At 44.0% G+C, this 17,360-nt stretch overlaps 1 protein-coding gene across 1 annotated transcript in view; it reads left to right on the plus strand.

The window, feature by feature from the left end:
• PARP1 (poly(ADP-ribose) polymerase 1) overlaps window positions 1-17,360 on the plus strand; it is a 42,178-nt gene that overhangs the window by 18,966 nt on the left and 5,852 nt on the right. Inside the window, exons 8-19 of the mRNA XM_060272969.1 lie at window positions 2,088-2,229; window positions 3,472-3,612; window positions 4,703-4,945; window positions 5,161-5,229; window positions 5,620-5,752; window positions 6,719-6,914; window positions 7,907-8,035; window positions 8,391-8,474; window positions 12,515-12,637; window positions 13,859-13,987; window positions 14,586-14,684; window positions 15,861-16,013. Of these exons, the coding sequence (XP_060128952.1) occupies window positions 2,088-2,229; window positions 3,472-3,612; window positions 4,703-4,945; window positions 5,161-5,229; window positions 5,620-5,752; window positions 6,719-6,914; window positions 7,907-8,035; window positions 8,391-8,474; window positions 12,515-12,637; window positions 13,859-13,987; window positions 14,586-14,684; window positions 15,861-16,013 (1,641 nt within the window). The remainder of the gene's footprint in view (window positions 1-2,087; window positions 2,230-3,471; window positions 3,613-4,702; window positions 4,946-5,160; window positions 5,230-5,619; window positions 5,753-6,718; window positions 6,915-7,906; window positions 8,036-8,390; window positions 8,475-12,514; window positions 12,638-13,858; window positions 13,988-14,585; window positions 14,685-15,860; window positions 16,014-17,360) is intronic.

Raw genomic sequence — 17,360 nt, forward strand, 5'->3', positions numbered from 1 at the left:
GTAGGCAGTGCACCATGTTTTTAACTGCATACTTATTATTTTATGTATTTCATGCGCCCCCTCGCCCAGATTGTCCGGAGTTTTGGGCTGGGTTGTCATCAATATGCTGATGACACCCAGATTTATCTGTTGATGGATGGCCGTCCTGCCTTGGCCCCGGACACACTGACCAAGTGCTTGGAAGCTATGGCTGGATGGCTACGTGGGAGTCGGCTGAAGCTAAATCCTTTGAAGACAGAGGTCCTCTGGTTGGGTCAGGATGACATGGGGCGGGGAGGCCAATTTCCATCTTTCGCTGGGGCCCAATTAGTGTCAGCCCCTTCTGTCAAGAGCTTGGGGGTAACCTTGGATGCCTCCCTTTCCATGGAGGCGCAGGTTGCAACCACAGCCAAGGTGGCATTTTTCCATCTCCGCCGCATTAAGCAGTTGGTCCCCTACCTTTCGCAGCCTGACCTGGCCACAGTGATCCATGCGGTGGTCACCTCTAGGCTTGATTATTGTAACTCGCTCTACACGGGGCTGCCCTTGAAACTGACCCAGAAACTCCAGCGGGTGCAGAATGCCGTGGCGAGACTCCTTACGGGGTCCTCATCGCGAGATCACATTAATCCAGTGCTTTACCAGCTGCACTGGCTCCCGGTGGAGTACAGGGTCAGGTTTAAGGTGCTGGTTTTGACCTTTAAAGTCTTACGCGGCTTAGGACCCTCGTACCTACGGGACCGCCTCTCCCGGTATGCCCCGCAGAGGACATTAAGGTCCACAAATAATAACATACTGGAGATCCCAAGTCACAAGGTGGTTGGACTGGCCTCGACCAGGACCAGGGCCTTCTCAGTACTAGCCCCAACCTGGTGGAATGCGCTCTCTCAGGAGACTAGGGCCCAGCGGGAGTTGTCATCTTTTTGTAGGGCCTGCAAGACGGAGGTGTTCCGCTTGGCCTTTGGACTGACTTAGTCTGACCGCGGTGTTACCCTCCCTTAAGGCTTTATCCTACAGATATGTAAATGAGGTTGCACTTGTAGATTCCTAATTTTAAAATTGAATTTTAACATTGTATTTAATCTGCATTTTAACTGAATTGTTTCTTTTATGCTTGCTTTGATATTATTGTTGTTTGCCGCCCTGAGCCCGGTCTTGACTGGGAAGGGCGGGGTATAAATAAAATTATTATTATTATTATTATTATTATTATTATTATTATTAATAGCTACACATACAAACACAGTCTCCCTGTGCTGCCCAGTACTGTAATCCCTTCCCCTGCTTCCCTTCCCCATCATTCTGATGAAAATAGGTTCAGGCTGAACCTGGAGAATTTGGACTGACTTTGTCCCATGCACAGCTGCCTTGCTCTATCTTCAGCAATAGCCTTAGTGGATAGGAGAGAAAGGAGGAGGCAGATACTTCTCTCGTTTTTCCATCTGTCCCCTCTCCATCTCCAAGAGTATTTTTTCCCACAGTTGGCAGAGCCAGGCTTGCTTTGATTAGCCTAGGGTTAGTCAAATGCATCTAAGTGATTCCTGCCTGGGATGCAGGAATACTTTGCCCCTGTTCTGAACCGCAGGTCCCAAGGGGAGCCTGCGCACTCGAGTGGTTTGATGCAGGGATGCTAAAGGAGGACGTCAAAAACTCCGGCATGATCAGTTCCAGTGCTTTATTGTAAGAAAGAGCAAGCTTGCAGGAAATCAGCCTGCTGGGCTTCGCTGACATTACAAACACAGGAGTTGTTTATTATTATTATTATTATTATTATTATTATTATTATTATTATTATTAAGCAGAAATGGTTAGAGCCCTGTCTGGGATGGGTAAGGGAGATGCAGCCTAGATTCGCACCAAAACTTCCCCACCCCTCCACTGAGTTCGGAATGCAGAGGAGAATTCTAAGCAAAATGTATTTGCGCTTGAAAGAAATTGTGTGTGGCTCCAAGTCCAGGGTGAATTGCATTTTTGGAGAGAAGCAGGCCTCTAGTAGTGCAGAGGAATCTTCACAACAGCAAATATTCTTTGAATTAAGTTGATTTTGATCATTGTAGTAGCCTGTGGGACTTTCTCACGTGTGTTAACTTTTCTTACCCAAAATGCAGGAGCTCCGGGAAATTGCTTATCTAAAGAAATTCAAATTTAAGAAGCAGGATAGAGCATTCCCTCCAGAGGATGCCCCTGCAAACTCAGCACCTCCTCCAGAAGTTTCTACCCATATTACAGAGAACTCAGCAGCACCAGCAGGTAAATGACCTGCAAGCATTGTTCATACTAATGATAAACTGATTTGATGAAGAAAACATTCCAAAATGTTTGCAGAATTGGCTGAAAAGGTTGAGGAAAGCACAGGGCATAAATGGCCTTTTCTGTCCTCTTGCTGCCACCTACTGGCTAACTGGAGCATAATAAGCCCACTAATATCAACTAAGGACCCAGGTGGCGCTGTGGTTAAACCACTGAGCCTAGGGCTTGCTGATCAGAAGGTCGGCGGTTCGAATCCCTGTGACAGGGTGAGCTCCCGTTGCTTGGTCCCAGCTCCTGCCAACCTAGCAGTTCGAAAGCACGTCAAAATGCAAGTAGATAAATAGGAACCGCTACAGCGGGAAGGTAAACAGCATTTCCATGTGCTGCTCTGGTTTGCCAGAAGCGGCTTAGTCATGCTGGCCACATGACCTAGAAGCTGTACACCGGCTCCCTCGGCCAATAATGCGAGATGAGCGCGCAACCCCAGAGTCGGTCACGACTGGACCTAATGGTCAGGGGTCCCTTTATCTTTTTATCAACTAACACAGAGCTTTCCAAACTTTTCATGTTGGTGACACACTTTTGAGACATGCATCATTTCTTGACACAGTAATTCAGTTCTTCCAGCAAACTGGAGGTTAAACTAAGCCCTTTTTCCAGCCCCAGGAGGAGCGCAGGGAGCATTCATGTGACACACCTACAGACTGCAGCAGACCCATGTTGTGACACACAGTTTGGAAAGCTCTGAACTAACAACTTATGACACTCTTCCCCAAACCTGGTGCCCATCACATGCTAGACTACAACTTCCATCAGCCACAGCGATCACAGCCACAGCGACCACATATGTTTTGGAATAAGACTCCTTTACCACACACACACACACCACCTTTATTGGCATATAATCTTTTACCATTGTAAAGGGTGATGGGAGTCGTAATCCAAAACATATGGAAGGCTTTAGGCTGGGGGCGGGGGGGGGGGAGAGGCTAGCCTGCATGATGCAAATACAAGTTTTAAGGCTTGTAGGCAATGCTAGGCAAAGTCTTGCTGGTCATTAAGAACTTGACCTTCATGTAACTTATGTGGTATAATAAACTCTATAAATTAAGCAATTCATACACATTTTCTTAAAATAACCTTGATGGATTGATTCCCCCCCCCCAATATGTTTGGAGTTTTTGGTGTCTCCTGTGTTTCTTCTGTACATCACACAGTCTGTGTTTACCTTTGAACTGCCAGGTAAACCATTAAGTAGCATGAAGATTTTGATTGTTGGAAAACTGTCGAAGAACAAGGATGAAATCAAGTCTGTCATTGAGGAACTTGGGGGAAAGGTGACGGCTACTGTGAACAAAGCTGATCTGTGCATCAGCTCACAAAGTGAGTAATGCTCTTAATGGGTGGCGTTAAGAAACAGGAAGACTCCCAGTAGGAGAAAAGTGTGAAGTTAGATGAGGTAACTAGTTAATATGAAAAGAAGAAGTACAGTGCAGTCTAGGACTGGGCAGTAGATCCATATATTGTTAGAAACCAGTTTGAAGCCCCTATCGTGATAACGGTTTCATAATTTTTGACCTGGCAATATATTGCGAATCACAATGTGTGTGGTAAAAGTAAAGGGCCCCTGACCATCAGGTCCAGTCGTGTCTGACTCTGGGATTGCAGCGCTCATCTCGCTCTATAGGCCGAGGGAGCCGGCGTTTGTCCACAGACAGCTTCCGGGTCATGTGGCCAGCATGACAAAGCTGCTTCTGGCGAACCAGAGCAGCGCACGGAAACGCCATTTACCTTCCCGCCGGAGCAGTCCCTATTTATCTACTTGCACTTTGATGTGCTTTCAAACTGCTAGGTGGGCAGGAGCTGGGACCGAGCAACGGGAGCTCACCCCGATGCAGGGATTCAAACCGCCAACCTTCTGATCAGCAAGCCCTAGACTCTGTGGTTTAACTCACAGCGCCACCTGGGTCCCTAATGTGTGTGGTACTTTGTGTGCAAAAATCACAATGTGGGAAAAACCGTGAAGCCAGCCAATATAGTGCCATCCTTATTTCAGACATTGTGATATATCAGTATATCACAGCGTTAAGCTGGTGATATCACGTAGAAAACCAGATAACTTCCAGCCCTAGTACAGGCATTGGGGTGTTATTGTGGTGCCACCTACCCTTTGAAACTCCCTCCTATTACATATCAGATGAGCACCTCTTACTGTCTTTTTGGTGCCTAGTAATATCCACCCTTTTCCAACAAGCCTCTTGAGCAGAGAATCTTATGCTAGTCAGTATCTGCGTTGGGTTTGAAAGGGGCTTTTATATGTTTTATGGTTGTTGTGTGCTATCAATGTCTTTGTTGGTAATCGTTCCGGGATGTTTTGTGGGAAGTGGTTTGTCAGTTAAATTAAAATAACCTGCATGCGCAAGAAAACCTCAAGAACAATGACACACGGCGTCCTCTTGCTTCCCTTTTCCAGAGGAAGTTGAGAAAATGAACAAGAAAATGGAAGAAGTGAAGGAGGCCCAGGTCCGTGTTGTCTCTGAGGAATTTCTCCAGGATGTGCAGTCCTCCAGCAAGGGGTTTCAGGAGGTGCTTTCGCTTCATGCTCTTTCTCCCTGGGGCACTGAAGTTAAGCAGGAGCACGAAACAATTCCCGTGGGAGGAAAACCCAGTGGACAGTCAAACACGAAAAGTACTGGGAAGATCAAGGAAGAACAAGGTGAAAAACCCATGGGGCTCACATTTTTTATCATTGTCGTTCTTGGCATTTGTTGCATTCAGGGTAGACCTCCTAGCGGCCAGTTTTGGGGTTCACTCCTGAAATTAAGGAGGCGATTAGTGGAGGGAAGGCTTAGAATCACAGAACTGTGGAGCTGGAATTTACAACACTATAAAATACAACTTAATACTGCATCTCTCCCTCCCCTGATCCAGGAACGAGCAAATTGGAAAAGAAGATGAAGCTGACAGTTAAAGGAGGTGCTGCTGTGGATCCTGATTCAGGTGAGCATTTCTACATCTACTTTAGGGTTGCCAGAAGCAAGAGGCGACAGGACTCCTGCACTTTTGCACCTTGAATAGTTGTCCAGAAGAGGGAATTTCAGCAAGTGCAGATTGCATAGTAAGCTGAAATTCCCTCTTTACAACTTCTAAAAGGGTGCAGGCACCCTGTCCTTTTACGGGTTGGGGACAGGTTGTAGAACACCATAAGTAAATAAATTCCCCGTGTTGAGAAACCCCTTTGAAATGCCTCTCTGTGTGCTTCAGGGAAAAGGGGGGGGGAGGTATTTCAGCACCTCTATGCTGTGTGTCTTGTGTTCAAGTTAAAACAACAATTTGGATAAAGGTCAAATGTGTTTCCCCGTGCCCCTGGTTGACTGCCTCTTTTTACAGGCTTGGAAGATTCTGCTCACGTCTTTGAAAAAGGTGGCAAAATCTTCAGTGCCACTCTTGGGCTGGTAGATATTGTTAAAGGAACGAATTCGTATTACAAGCTTCAGCTGTTGGAAGATGATCGAGAAATCAGGTTTGCTTTTCTCCCTCCTTTCCCAAATAGAATGTGTGCTGCAATTTTTTTTCTCCTGCTTGCCTCCTCTGTTTAAATCATTTTTTGTGAGACTTCCACAAAAGATAGACCTTTGGTCTGATCCAGCAGGGGGGGTTCTTAAGTTCTCTATGCACTTACCTTGGAGTAGATGCTATTGAACTAGGTGGTTCCCTCTGCTGATACTTGCATAGGGCAGCACCCTTAGCCCTGTCTCCTTTGAAGATATAACAGAGTTATTTTATGGCATAGACTCTCAGGGACTTATATGCAAACGCAAGAGTTACAGTCTGTGCCATTTATGTTTGAAGTTTAATAAAAAGGTTTTTGTCTTACTGTTGGTTTTAAACTGGCACAGCAAAGTCAGGAGGACCCCCTATTGCTGCTGTTGTGAATTGATTGATCAAAGTGTTCCTATCCTATCTTTCAGGCCCTCATCATTTGGGCTGGAAGGAGCAAGGCAGCTCGCAAGAACAGGTTAAAAAAAACCGTAAAACAAAATGGAGAGCCAGAAACCTGAATCAACTAAACCTTAAATCCCAGCAGCAAGGGGAAATGGTCACTATCCTTTTTTAATTTACTTTTGACTTTGCTGGGAATGTCAGACTTTATTTTCTGCCCAGAAAAAAACTGTTTAGTTTCCTTACCTTCAAACCCCTTTGTAGACAATCTTATCTGTCTTGAGTGACATCAAGGAAACCTATCAATCAAGATTAGATTGTCCCTTCCTTTGTTCAGCATCTGCCTTTGTTGCTACACTCGATCTAAAGCCGTGTACGGTTCAAAGTGTGCTGTTTGAGTTCTGAAGAAACTCTTATGCTGGAAATATCTCTGCACCAGCCAGGATGTTAAGAGGTGATGGGAGTTGTGGTCCAGCAATATACGTATGGAGAAAGCCAGCTAGATTGATTCTACCTGCCAATTTCTCCCCTTTCCCTTTGAATTTAGATACTGGGTTTTCCGCTCTTGGGGCCGTGTTGGCACAGTCATTGGAAGCAACAAGCTAGAGCAGATGCCATCGAAAGAAGAAGCCATTGAGCACTTCCTGAATCTGTATGAAGAAAAGACGGGCAACTCGTGGCATTCTAAGAATTTCACTAAATATCCCAAAAAATTCTATCCTCTGGAAATAGACTATGGGCAGGTAACTTGGGTGATCCTGTTTAAAAAGAGAAAATCACAACTGTATCAAAGACCATGCAAGCAGGAAATACTTATGATTATTTGGGAGAAGTCCAAACAGCAGGTTTTTAACACCTGTGTGTGTGTGTGTGTGTGTGTGAACTTCCATCTAAAATTAAACATATTAGTTGATATAATCCCCCCCATTCTTGAAATAGGTACCCGCACACAATTTATAAAAAAATTAATTTTTAAAAAAGCAGCTTCAGATGTTGCAAGGGCAGTGAGGTCCTCAGACAGCTGTGTAATGGACAGGGTATTCATCATTCCAGGCTGGAAGTAGAAGTCTCTTGGCAATCATAAGGGCTTGCAACATTCACTGTTGTTGACCTATTGTTAATCCCATGCTATAGAAATATAGCTTTAAAATATATGACACCTGCAAATATCAATGATTTTGCTATATACACACAGACAAGAGCTTAAGACAACAGCAATAATAATAATATGCAAATGTTCTAGCTCTGGACTTGAATTTCCCAAGCATTGGGGGGGGGAGAGATTGCCCAGGATTTTAACTGATTTTATATCTACTGCTTTTTGTATTTTGTATTTTTACTGTTGCTGCGATAACTGCTTTTGTTTCTGAAGTTTTTGATCTGTTTTGTATTTGTTTTATGGTTCTCTTTTGTAGGCTACCTTGGTAATCTAGATTAATAAAATTACGTTGTATTTTTAAAAGGAACCCTTGATTTTTGGGAAATTAATTGGACACAACTGGAACTCAATTTTATTTCTTTTACAGAATTTTTGTATTGAACCAGTTGATTCAAAACACAGTGTTAAGATTTTGGCTTAAATGCTTTGGGGGGGGGGTTGGAAATGCCTGAGCTATAAGATCACTAGAAAACTGCATGAACATCTTCAACTTGGAGTATTTAATCAGAATCCATTTTTGCTTCTGAATCTCTGCACGTGTAGACAGATATTGGTAGTCTTTTCCCCCCTCCTTAGGATGAAGAAGCCGTGAAGAAGCTGACCGTGAGTGCAGGAACCAAATCCAAGCTTCCTAAGGCAGTCCAGGACCTTATCAAGATGATATTTGATGTGGAAAGCATGAAGAAAGCCATGGTGGAATTTGAGGTTACTAAGCATCCTTGGCTTAACCCCTTGTCGTTCTCCCTTTTGTTCACTGTGTGATAATGGCAGCAGTGCGTTCTTAACACTAGCCGTTTTCCCATGAGGTTCAGTATTCAGTGGTGGCGGCACTCAATAATGAGAACGTCCCCCACATGAAACTGAGGTGATACAGCACTTACGGCATCTTCAGAGTGCGATGCTCTTAAATAGACCTGTAAACAGATAACTCTGACACGTAAAAAAACAAAAAGTTTATCTGTTCTACTTCAAGACATCGAGCTTTTCAATAAGCAGTCTCTGAATGTTTTCACATAACAACAAGTCTCACGTTAATTCCTTCCATTTATCTCATTGCCAGATTGACCTCCAGAAGATGCCTTTGGGGAAGCTAAGCAAGAGGCAGATCCAGAGTGCATACACCATCCTTAATGAGGTGCATCAGGTGAGGATGAAATAAAAGGCACCTTTGGAATGGTTGAGGGAACTCTTGAATTCTTAGCGCTTCTCCCTTCCCAAAAATTGCCCTTCTTTTTTTCCTAAACCTCCCTTTTCATAAAGGTAAGATGAAGAGTCTTTGTTATATAGTGAAAGGGTTGCTCTATTCTTTTTCTCTTGCTTTTTGGTTACAGGTAGGTAGCCGTGTTGGTCTGGGTCGAAGTAAAATAAAAAAATTCCTTCAGTAGCACCTTAAAGACCAACTAAGTTTTTATTTTGGTATGAGCTTTCGTGTGCATGCACACTTCTTCAGATACAGTGAAATGGAAGTTTCCAGGCACTTATGTAGAGAAGGGGTGGGGAGGGGTGGGGATGGGGAGGGGGCATCACTCAGAAGGGTGGTGGAAATGGGTGATTGACTGACTGATAGCTGTTGATGACTGCAAACGACTGCAAATGGTTTTGCATGAAAAAGCAAGGGTTGAGATGGCTGAAGATCGCTTATCATGTATAATGAGATAAAAATCCGATATCTCTGTTCAAACCAGGTCCCTCCATGGTTTTGAGCTTGGTGATAAGTTGCAATTCAGCAACTTCTCTTTCCAGTCTATTTCTGAAATTCTTTTGTAGTAAGACAGCTACTTTGAGATCTTGTATAGAATGTCCTGGGAGATTGAAGTGTTCTCCTACTGGTTTTTCTGTCTTCTGGTTCCTGATGTCAGATTTATGTCCATTTATCCTTTGGCGTAGGGTTTGGCCTGTTTGTCCAATATAGAGAGCTGAAGGGCACTGTTGGCATTTGATGGCATACACAATGTTAGAGGATGAGCAATTAAATAGTCCTGAGATGGTATGTTGGATGTTGTTGGGGCCAGTAATGGTGTTGTCTGGGTGTATGTGGCAGCAAAGTTGGCATCTGGGTTTATTGCAGGCTCTGGTACCAGTGTCCATGTTAAGTCTGGTGGTTGTATTATTGTGGGTGAGGAGTTGTTTAAGATTGGGTGGCTGTCTGTAGGCAATGAAAGGTCTTCCTCCCAGAGCTTGAGAAAGGGAGCTGTCATTGTCCAGGAGAGGCTGTAGATCTCTGATGATGCGTTGTACTGTTTTAGCTTGGGAGCTGTATGTGATGACTAGTGGTGTTCTGTTATTTTCTTTTTTGGGTCTGTCTTGCAGCAGGTTCTCTCTAGGTATCTGTCTGGCTCTGTTGATCTGTTGTTTAACTTCATCAGGTGGATATTTTAGTTCTAAAAAGGTTTGCTGTAGATCTCTTAGGTGAGATTCTCTGTCTGTAGAGTTGGAACAGATGCGGTTGTAACGTAAGGCCTGGCTGTATACGATGGATTGTTTGGTATGTTTGGGATGGTAGCTAGAAGCATGTAGATATGTTTGTCGGTCAGTTGGTTTTCTGTATAAGGTGGTGTCTATATGTCCATCCTGTATTTTTATAGTAGTGTCCAAAAAATGTATTTCTTGCATAGATTGGTTCATTGTTAGGTTGATGGTGGGGTGAAAGTCATTGAATGTCTGGTGGAAGGTTTCCAGGGTCTGTTGTCCATGTGTCCAGATAATAAAAATATCGTCAATGTATCGCAGGTACAGGAGAGGTTTGAGTGGGTAGGAGTTAAGGAAACGTTGTTCTAAATCTGCCATGAAGATGTTGGCATACTGTGGGGCCATGCGGGTGCCCATGGCTGTGCCGCTGATCTGGAGGAACAGGTCATCACCAAATTTGAAGTGGTTGTGGGTAAGGACAAAGTGGCAGAGTTTGGTAGCAAAGTCCGCTGTGGTTTTATCTGGAATGGTGTTCCTTATGGCTTGTAAACCATCATTGTGTGGGATGTTGGTATATAGAGATTCCACATCCATAGTGGCTAGTATAGTATTGTTAGGAAGATTGTTCAAATATTGTATTTTCCTCAGAAAATCTGTGGTGTCACGTACGTAGCTGGGAGCACTGATAGCATATGGTTTCAGAACAGAGTCCATATAGCCGGAAACACCCACTGTAATGGTGCCAATACCTGAGATGATGGGGCGTAAGCCAGGCCTTACGTTACAACCGCATCTGTTCCAACTCTACAGACAGAGAATCTCACCTAAGAGATCTACAGCAAACCTTTTTAGAACTAAAATATCCACCTGATTAAGTTAAACAACAGATCAACAGAGCCAGACAGATACCTAGAGAGAACCTGCTGCAAGACAGACCCAAAAAAGAAAATAACAGAACACCACTAGTCATCACATACAGCTCCCAAGCTAAAACAGTACAACGCATCATCAGAGATCTACAGCCTCTCCTGGACAATGACAGCTCCCTTTCTCAAGCTCTGGGAGGAAGACCTTTCATTGCCTACAGACAGCCACCCAATCTTAAACAACTCCTCACCCACAATAATACAACCACCAGACTTAACATGGACACTGGTACCAGAGCCTGCAATAAACCCAGATGCCAACTTTGCTGCCACATACACCCAGACAACACCATTACTGGCCCCAACAACATCCAACATACCATCTCAGGACTATTTAATTGCTCATCCTCTAACATTGTGTATGCCATCAAATGCCAACAGTGCCCTTCAGCTCTCTATATTGGACAAACAGGCCAAACCCTACGCCAAAGGATAAATGGACATAAATCTGACATCAGGAACCAGAAGACAGAAAAACCAGTAGGAGAACACTTCAATCTCCCAGGACATTCTATACAAGATCTCAAAGTAGCTGTCTTACTACAAAAGAATTTCAGAAATAGACTGGAAAGAGAAGTTGCTGAATTGCAACTTATCACCAAGCTCAAAACCATGGAGGGACCTGGTTTGAACAGAGATATCGGATTTTTATCTCATTATACATGATAAGCGATCTTCAGCCATCTCAACCCTTGCTTTTTCATGCAAAACCATTTGCAGTCGTTTGCAGTCAACAACAGCTATCAGTCAGTCAATCACCCATTTCCACCACCCTTCTGAGTGATGCCCCCTCCCCATCCCCACCCCTCCCCACCCCTTCTCTACATAAGTGCCTGGAAACTTCCATTTCACTGTATCTGAAGAAGTGTGCATGCACACGAAAGCTCATACCAAAATAAAAACTTAGTTGGTCTTTAAGGTGCTACTGAAGGAATTTTTTTATTTTACTCTTGCTTTTTGTTCATCAGAATGGCTGTACCAGAAGGGTGTGATTTGATTATGTGATTACTGTTGGTAAATTCAGTTCCACCTTAAGCATAATACCTTAAGAGTTAGACATGTTCCTGAGATAGTGTGTCACATGTCTGTGCTTTTCCGTTTTGTGTGCTGTAGTTGCTGTATGAGTTGAGGAGGAGTATAGGAGGAGAAGCACTGCTCTCTCTCTCTTCCGAGTGTTTTAAGATGCTGTAAATAAAACTGCTTATGGAAATACAAGCTGTCTCTCATCTGCCTCATCTTCTCCGCTAACCCTGCATGGATAAGCTCTGCTAATTGCGTGCCCAGGCTACTGCGGTCCCTGGGTCGTGTTCCGTTTGAGACACCAGCTCCAGGAGGGAGAGAAGAAGGGGGGCTGTTGGCTTCCCAGTTTCGGTGATTGTCTCAGCTGAGGCGGTACTGAAGCCTTTGAAATGTATGGCTTGGCATTCCATTTAAGTCAAGCTAGACTGACAGCTTTTATGAACTCTCTTGTTCAATTCGGTGGGGCTGCGCTGTCAGCTAGTTTGGCCTAAAATTACTGTAGGAAGAGTTCTTCAAAGTCCTAAGCAAGCATTTTAAGAGTTCATGCTTGCTGTTTTAAAATAAATGTAAGACAGATTCAAATAAATGTAACTGTCTTTTAGGGCGTGTTTAACCCTATTAACTTGATGTGATGGATTTGTGAACAAGATTGAATTGACATGAAAATAAATGGAAGAGCTGATTTTACAGAAGTGTTGGTTTTCTAAAAACTTGTTCTTGCTAAAGTTATAAATGTGTGACCTTAGCTAAGCCTAGCTTTTTATAAGTGAAGTAACTCAGGTACACATTTTTGCTGATTTTTATTATGTTGCTTTTCCTTTTTATGTAGGCAGTTTCTGATGGTGGCACCGATTCACAGATACTGGATCTTTCCAACCGCTTCTACACTCTGATCCCCCATGACTTTGGGATGAAGAAGCCTCCTCTTTTAAATAATCTAGATTACATTAAGGTATTGATGGGGAACCTCTGGCGCAAATGGCAGCATTTAGTTTTGACAGCTGGCCCTTAAAGCACAGAAATAAAATAAATTGTGTACCAACTCCTAGAGCAGAGATGGGCAGTCTTCAACCTTCAGGCTGATTTCAGGTGGTTGGAGGGAAGCCCAGAAGGTAGATACATATTAGGGGACGTAAATGGACAGAGGGGGAGACAATGGATGGAGCAATGGAAGGGGGGGGGGAATCTCTGAATGTTATAAGTTCAGACATCAGGCGAGAGTGAACTGCCCCTTCACCAGAGGCCCACTGAGCAGAGGGTAAAAGAGAGATCAGCATAGCACAATAATAATAATATAATAATTTATTATTTATACCCAGCCCGTCTGGCTGGGCTTCCCCAGCCACTCTGGGTGGCTCACAACAGAATATTAAAAACACAGTAAAACATCAAACATTAAAAACTTCCCTAAACAGGGCTGCCTTCAGGCGTCTTCTAAAAGTCTGATAGTTGTTTATTTCCTTGACATCTGATGGGAGGGCATTCCACAGGGCGGGCACCACTACCAAGAAGGCCCTCTGCCTGGTTCCCTGTAACCTCCCTTCTCGCAGTGAGGGAATGACCAGAAGGGCCTCAAAGCTGGACCTCAGTGTCCAGGCTGAATGATGGGGGTAGAGTTGCTCCTTCAGGGATACTGGGCTGAGGCCGTTTGGGGCTTTAAAGGTCAGCACCAACACTTTGAATTGTGCTTGGAGAGAGCAGAGTGTTGGAATTGAACCAGAGAGATTTGGGTTCATATCCTTGCTCTGCCTTAAAACTTACTGGGTGACCTATCACTATCCCTCAACTTAATCAACCTCATGGATTGTTTTTTTTGGGGGGGGGATGAGTGGAAGGGGAGGAACCATGATAACAGGCTTAAATCTGGGACAACACTTTTACTGTTAACAGGAAGTTGGTGCTGACCTTGTATCTGACTTCCTTAGTAGCAATGTGACGTGTAGATCCCCACACAATCTATTGGGCTAAGTTAGGCATCCCCAAACTGCGGCCCTCCAGATGTTTTGGCCTACAACTCCCATGATCCCTAGCTAACAGGACCAGTGGTCGGGGAAGATGGGAATTGTAGTCCAAAACATTTGGAGGGCCGAAGTTTGGGGATGCCTGGGCTAAGTCCTTAGGCCATGAAATGTGTTTGCTGCCAAGAATAACCGCATCTTCTTGTTTTATCAAGTCCAAAGTGGAGATGTTGGACAATCTGCTTGACATTGAGGTCGCCTACAGCCTACTCAGAAGTGGGGGTCAGGATGGGGATAAAGATCCAATAGATGTGAACTATGAAAAGCTCAAAACAGATATCAAGGTAAGATATCATGGAACAGAATCAAGACTGTTGTATATCTCAGAAGGGTTGTTTCTCAACCCAAGCTGAAGACACCCACCCAGAGTTCACAGGCAGGTTTGGATGGCTATACCTACAAAGCACATTTTGTTATTTGCTTGGAGATAAGGGACACAATTTCAATCTGGATTCAACTTATTCCCAGGGTGCTTCAAAGACACCTCTAGGCCTTCCATCTGTGCCTTGGCTGTCTCTTTCTGAACCCCTGTTTAAAAGGAGTTAGGTTTATGAAGAAGAGCTGGAAGAGCACCAAAGCCAGATTTCCTGCCTTAGGAAAAGTGGTCCCTTCTGCAGTCTAGTCTTTGCCACTCCCTGGGTGCCACTCAGCTGGGCTTTCAGGATCAACCACAGGATACCTCTGAGAACATGTCCTAACCCAGAACTTCTTAAACCAGTATTTTTTTCTTGTCATTGTCCCTTTTCAAAATAAGGCCAAACCTCCGGCTCAATAGGAACATGAAGTCATTAAATTGTGCAATACTTTTAATGGCCTAATGTGTTCTTAGCATTCTTTTCACTTCAAGTTTTCAATATTTCTGCCCTTTGCCTTCCTTCAAAGGTAGTAGATAAAGATTCAGAAGAAGCGAAGATCCTAAAGCAGTATGTTAAGAATACCCATGCAAGCACCCACAACGCGTATGACTTGAAAGTCATGGAGGTAGGTTCTGACTGGGGATCGGGGGGAAATTGTTTAAATTCTGAACCGGTCGTTTTACTTGTTTTCTTATGTGTTAATTTACACATGGTGCTAAGTACCCAACTAACCTTTGTGTAGAATAGTATTCCATATGCGAAAACCTATAGTAAAGGAATACAAGCTCTTCTGTGAGTGAGGCTGTTGCTCAGTATATGTGTATATACCCTGGGACCTTTGGGAGAAGGGTGAGAAATAAATACCAGTTGAAATGCCAGTTGCTGGGGAGCAAGAGGAGGTCTCAATGTCTTGCTTGTGAGCTTCACATAGGCATCTGGGTGTTGGCTATAGGAGAAGAATGTTGGCCTAGAAAATCCAGACAGGAAAGTTGTGGCTTTTATTTTGTTTTGCTTTTGCAGATTAAGGATTGGGGATGGGGTGGGCCATGGGATTGAGTCTTTTCATATTCTTCTTTCTTAGTCAATAACCTGTCTGGGATTCCCCAGTCCCAGGTCAGATGAAAACCCAGCCCATGCAACTGTCTCGTTCATTTTTGGCCAAACCCAAGTCTAAAGTATGGAAATTCAAACCTTCCAAGCCACTTTAATTCTTAGATGGCTGAAATGAAATGTGGCATTAAGCATTTCCATATCTCAAGCAATCTGGAAGATTAAATTTCCCCAGAGAATTCTGAATTTAACATTTTGTGTATAACTTGTGCTGGCAAGGCCCACGTGTGTGCTGTGTTTGTGGCCTGTTCCGCATGACGTGCTGAGCTGAACATGGGTTCAGCGAGACCACGAGGGCACATGGACATCTGGACAGGAACTTGCAGCTGCTTTGCTCCTCCCTGGTCCTTTCTGCTGCCTTTCAAGGCTTGGCCAAGTGTATCATCCAAATCAGGCTCATAGTTAAGCTCCCTCCTCGCTAGCCACAAACTGTAACCAAAACCACCAGCATGGAAAAGCTGTAGTTCGGTGGCAACAACCAGCCTTGCATGCACAAGGCCCCAAGTCCAATCCCTGGCGTTTCCATGTGGGGCTGGGAGAGACCATTGTCTGAAAAGCTTCCCCTAGTTAGCATAGACAGTACTGAGCTAGGTGGACTGATAGTCTTTATATAAGGCAGTTTCTGAAATGATTTTTCAGAAATCACATGATGTATGGTTCATTCCCTCTCTTCTCTACACCCCTTCCAAAGATTTTCAAGATTGAGCGGGAAGGAGAAGTTCAGCGTTATAGGCCCTTCCAGGAGTTACACAACCGTCAGTTGCTCTGGCACGGTTCTCGCACAACCAACTACGCTGGCATCTTGTCGCAGGGTCTCCGAATAGCTCCTCCTGAAGCTCCTGTGGTATGTACAAGGCTAGTTTGTTAGTATATTGCATGTAGAAACAGAGCTTTTAATCCTCTCCCCCCCCCCAAAAAAAACCCTCTTGGTTTCTATGTACAATAGAAAGAAAGAAGTGTGTCCTGCAACAAAATGTTGCCACGTGGGGAGTTCCTGTTCAGTGCCTTCCTCCAGTGGATACTCCCAGAATTCCACTCCCACCTATTTTCAAGGCTTTTTTTTCTCCCAACAATCAGTCAGTATTCCGTGGCTACTGAGCACATGCAGTCCACACTGGGCTGTATGGGGGTAGCCAGTGTGCTGTCTTCTAGATGCTGCTGAACTGCAAAACCCACCTGCCCCAATCAGCATGGCCCATGGTCATGGAATTGTAGCCCAGCAATATATCTGTGGGGCGCCATGTTGCCTCTCCCTATCATAAAGGTTCTGGATATTATTTTCCTTTGATTCTGAACTTCTGTAAACTTTGGAGTTTCCCCCAAGCCTGCCAATAACTCTTCCTTGCATGGTGGCTGCTGCTGTATAGGCTGCGTAAGCAATGGTCCTGGTAACAGGAACATCATTAAGTAAAGTGAACGACTGAACATCTAATCTACTACTTGCCTGGAAAGGTGCCATTGGAAACCATATTAGTGTGGCTCAGGCTAGCCAAAACAACCTTCAAAAACATTCCATTGAGATGATTGCTTAAGAAGGTATTCCTCTAATACAGCTTGGGATAGGAATATTTCTGCATATGTCTACGTAAGTAGCATGTCTCCGTCTGCTAAAGTGGAGAGAGAATAAGGCATACTAGTCAAACTGCCATGTATAGCGCCCAATAGTTTTGTGTAAGTCTGCCTTTTCCCCTACATTCAGAATTCTGGCAAGATGTACGCATTATTTTATTTCAAAACCATTTCTGCCCTACGTTTCAAGGTCCAAAGTGGCTAAAGCTTTTACAGCCAATGATAATATCTAGCTATTTGAAATGTTTCCACTTAAAGCATCCAAGGCAGCAAAGAGTAAACAAATGAACATAAAAGCAGTCCATGAGAAAATCACAAAAAAGCGAGAGAAATACAGCAAATGCATCCCAGATATCAGGCTGCTTTAAAAAGTGCAAGTGTCCAAGGGAGTCGAGCAGATATACTAATTATTAGACATACTAATAAGTGTCAAGCATAGTAGGAAGAATTTAAAGACGGCTCCCTATACATCAGAATTGAATCATAGAATTGCAGAGTTGGAAGGGACCCCAAGGGTCCCTCCTTCAATGCAGGAATCTCGGCTGGTAAACGAAAAATTACAAGAACTCGGGCCAGAAAGGATACTGTATTTTCAAAAAATCTTCACAAAATTTTATTCAGG

This window comes from Zootoca vivipara, chromosome 3, assembly GCF_963506605.1.
Source record: "Zootoca vivipara chromosome 3, rZooViv1.1, whole genome shotgun sequence".
In the NCBI taxonomy this organism is placed as follows: domain Eukaryota; kingdom Metazoa; phylum Chordata; class Lepidosauria; order Squamata; family Lacertidae; genus Zootoca; species Zootoca vivipara.